The 3,201-nt window shown below is 55.3% G+C and overlaps 1 protein-coding gene across 1 annotated transcript in view; it reads right to left on the reverse strand.

Annotated features, from left to right (window-relative positions):
• Positions 1 to 3,017: 3,017 nt before the first annotated feature.
• Positions 3,018 to 3,201, reverse strand: part of LOC133339679 (arf-GAP with Rho-GAP domain, ANK repeat and PH domain-containing protein 1-like) — a 16,270-nt gene continuing 16,086 nt past the window's right edge. The window contains exon 5 of the mRNA XM_061547835.1: positions 3,018 to 3,101. Coding sequence (XP_061403819.1) covers positions 3,018 to 3,101 — 84 coding nt within the window. The remainder of the gene's footprint in view (positions 3,102 to 3,201) is intronic.

Here is a 3,201-nt window from a genome sequence, read left to right on the forward strand (position 1 = left end):
ATTGTTGGGGGAGGTGTGTGCGGCTCTTGGAACTAAAAAGATACGGACGTCCCCCTACCACCCGCAAACGGATGGTATGGTGGAACGGTTGAATCGGACTCTGTCCGCCATGCTGTGCCATACAGTCGGGGAAAACCAATCTGATTGGGATTTGCATATCCCTGGGGTGCTTTCGGCGTATCGCATGACGCCGCACGCGGCTACTGGATACTCGCCGTTTTTCCTTATGTACGGCCGTGAGAACGTGCCGCCGATTCATGACCAGTTGGGAACCGGTGCGAGGGGGCCTGTTAAGCCTCTTCCTGAGTATATTAAGGACAACGTTCGGCGTGTCGCTGAGGCGAGGGAAAATGCCCGTATGGCTACTGCCAAGGCTCAGGCCAGGAATGAGCGGTGTGCCCGACGTTCAAAGGGGGAGTGTCCCTGGAAAAAGGGGGACCTGGCCTGGCTTCATTGCCCACAGGTGCGGCCAGGTACATCTCCTAAATTACATCGACCTTGGCAGGGTCCGGTCTGCCTCATTGAGGTTCCCAACCCACAGTCGGCGCGTGTTCAGGTTGGTGCACGGCGTTGGTTCGTGCACACGTCCCGGTTGAAGCCATACATTGCCCCACGGCCGGATGCGTCATCTCCCGAAGTTGCCTTGCCGGGGTCTGTTGCTGCCGACTCGCCCTTGCCTGTGTCTGCTGACCTTGCGAGAGCGCCTGTCGTACCCTTCACAGACAAGCCGGCCGTGACAGCGCAGGGAGGAGGACCTTCCGCTTGTGGGATGCCGACCGGAGCCGCAGAACCCACGGGACCTGCAGCTCTTCCTATCCCTCCGCGGACGCGAGTACGGGATGTTTCTGGACGCGAGCGGGACAGTGGCGGGCCTCCAATGGCGACGGAAGAACTTGCGCCTGTCGCCCCTAAAACCCTTCCACGTTCCCGCTCGGCGGGTGGGCCGCCGACCGTCCGGGACGGCCCGGCTACCCGTACTCGCTCGAAATCCCTCACGTTTCGTTAGATTGTGTTGTGTTGTGTTATTGTTATAATGTTCTTCAATGCTTCGTGTCTTTTTGCGTGTTGGCCCTTTACACCCGCATTGCTTTTCAGGTTGCAATTCAGCCGAGGTCGGCTGGATTTCTTTAGGGGGGAGGGTGATGTAATGCGGTTGTAAACGGCCCTTCTGAGGTGCCGTCAGGGGGGGAGGAGTTAGGTCACGTGGGGGGCAGAGGGGTTGAGTATAGAAGGAGGGGAACCGGAAGAGCAAGGAGAGTGACGGGGAACCAGGAACAGAGGAAGGCCACGAAGGGCGAAGCGGGGTGTGGCGAGATCGCCACGAACACGGGGGGAGCGAGGATCGGCACCGTTGGCCAGCGGTGACCGACCCGAAGCAGCGAGGAGGCTGCAGTCAGCAGCGGGGCTGCACAGAGAGAGTGGGCAGCGGGTCTGCATACAGTGACAGCCAGAGGGTCTGCACATAGGGGTAGCAGCGGGAGTCTGCATAGGGGTAGCAGCGAGTCTGCAGGGAGGAGGTTACAGTAGATGAAGCAGAGAGTCAGAGGGGAGAGGAAGCTATAATAGCAGTGAATAGCCGGGGGCTACAAATACAGGAGTTATAACAGAGTGCCGTGTGGGTAAAGACGTGAACCTGAATAAAGACACGAAGACAGAAAGAAGTGTTCGAGTCCTTTTATTACACAATGACAAGAGTTTAAAGCGATTTGAAGCATTTTTTATATTTTTTTGAGGGGGGGGTCTGACTTTTTGTGACGTCATGTGACGTCCAAAATCGCGTGACGTCATTTATGGACGGCCTCTAGGGGGCACAGGTGGTGCATCAGCCAGTCGTCTCAGTCGTCTCAGTCAGTCGACCCGTGGCACCTGCTGGGTCTGCCCCGTGACCTCCTGCCAGCGGGCGTTCGACACTTCACGTGACTGTTGCAAGGTGCATATGGCCTGGCACAAGCGTCGTGGTGTCTGTGTGTGTGTCTGTCTGTGTGTGTCTGTGTGTGTGTGTGTCTGTCTGTGTGTGTCTCTGTGTGTGTGTCTCTGTGTGTGTGTCTCTGTGTGTGTGTCTGTGTGTATCTGTGTGTGTGTCTGTCTGTTTGTGTGTCTCTGTGAGTCTGTGTGTGTGTGTCTCTGTGTGTGTGTCTCTGTGTGTGTCTGTGTGTGTCTCTGTGTGTCTGTGTGTGTGTCTCAGTGTGTGTCTGTGTGTGTCTGTGTGTGTGTGTCTGTGTGTGTCTGTGTGTGTGTCTGTGTGTGTGTCTCTGTGTGTGTGTCTGTCTGTGTGTGTGTGTCTGTGTGTGTCTCTGTGTGTCTCTGTGTGTGTGTCTGTGTGTGTGTGTCTGTGTGTGTCTGTGTGTGTGTCTGTGTGTGTGTCTCTGTGTGTGTGTCTGTCTGTGTGTGTCTGTCTCTGTGTGTCTCTGTGTGTCTCTGTGTGTGTGTCTCTGTGTGTGTGTCTGTGTGTGTGTCTGTGTGTGTCTGTGTGTGTGTCATAGGTGCTCGCTAACAGCACTTGCCCCAACAGTCTGTTAAAGGCTATACGGGGGTTCTTCTTTGTGTCTCTCTGTGTGTGTGTCTGTGTGTCTCTGTGTGTGTGTGTCTCTGTGTGTGTGTGTCTGTGTGTGTGTCTGTGTGTGTGTGCGTCTCTGTGTGTCTCTGTGTGTCTCTGTGTGTGTCTCTGTGTGTTTCTGTGTGTGTCTCTGTGTGTGTGTCTGTGTGTGTGTCTGTGTGTGTGTCTCTGTGTGTGTGTCTGTGTGTGTCTGTGTGTGTGTCTCTGTGTGTGTGTCTGTGTCTGTGTGTCTCTGTGTGTGTGTGTGTGTTCAGTGCTGCTGCTGCTTGCTCCTACTGACAGCCAACACTCTGTTCGAGGCTACACGGGGGATATTTGTCTTTGCCTTACTTTGTGTCGGCATGCGCAGGGAGCGGTGGCGCAATGGTTAGCGCTCTCACCCGAGTTCAATTCCCGCTCGCGCCCACCCCTATGTCGACTCAGCCTTAACTGAGCACTTGCCCCAAAAGGTACGTGCAGGCTACCCGGGCAGCTTTGCCTTTGCCTTTGTGGGCGAGAAGCGGCGGTGAATTCCATAAGAGTCGTCGTACAAGTCAGACGGGTTCTCAAAGGCGGAAGAGGCAGACACACATAGACACAAACACACAGAGAGACACACACATAGACACAAACACACAGAGAGACACACACATAGAGACAGGGAC

Source organism: Lethenteron reissneri, unplaced genomic scaffold, assembly GCF_015708825.2.
Source record: "Lethenteron reissneri isolate LAM-NWPU_2019-01 unplaced genomic scaffold, ASM1570882v1 scaffold_203, whole genome shotgun sequence".
NCBI classification, from domain to species: Eukaryota; Metazoa; Chordata; class Hyperoartia; order Petromyzontiformes; family Petromyzontidae; genus Lethenteron; species Lethenteron reissneri.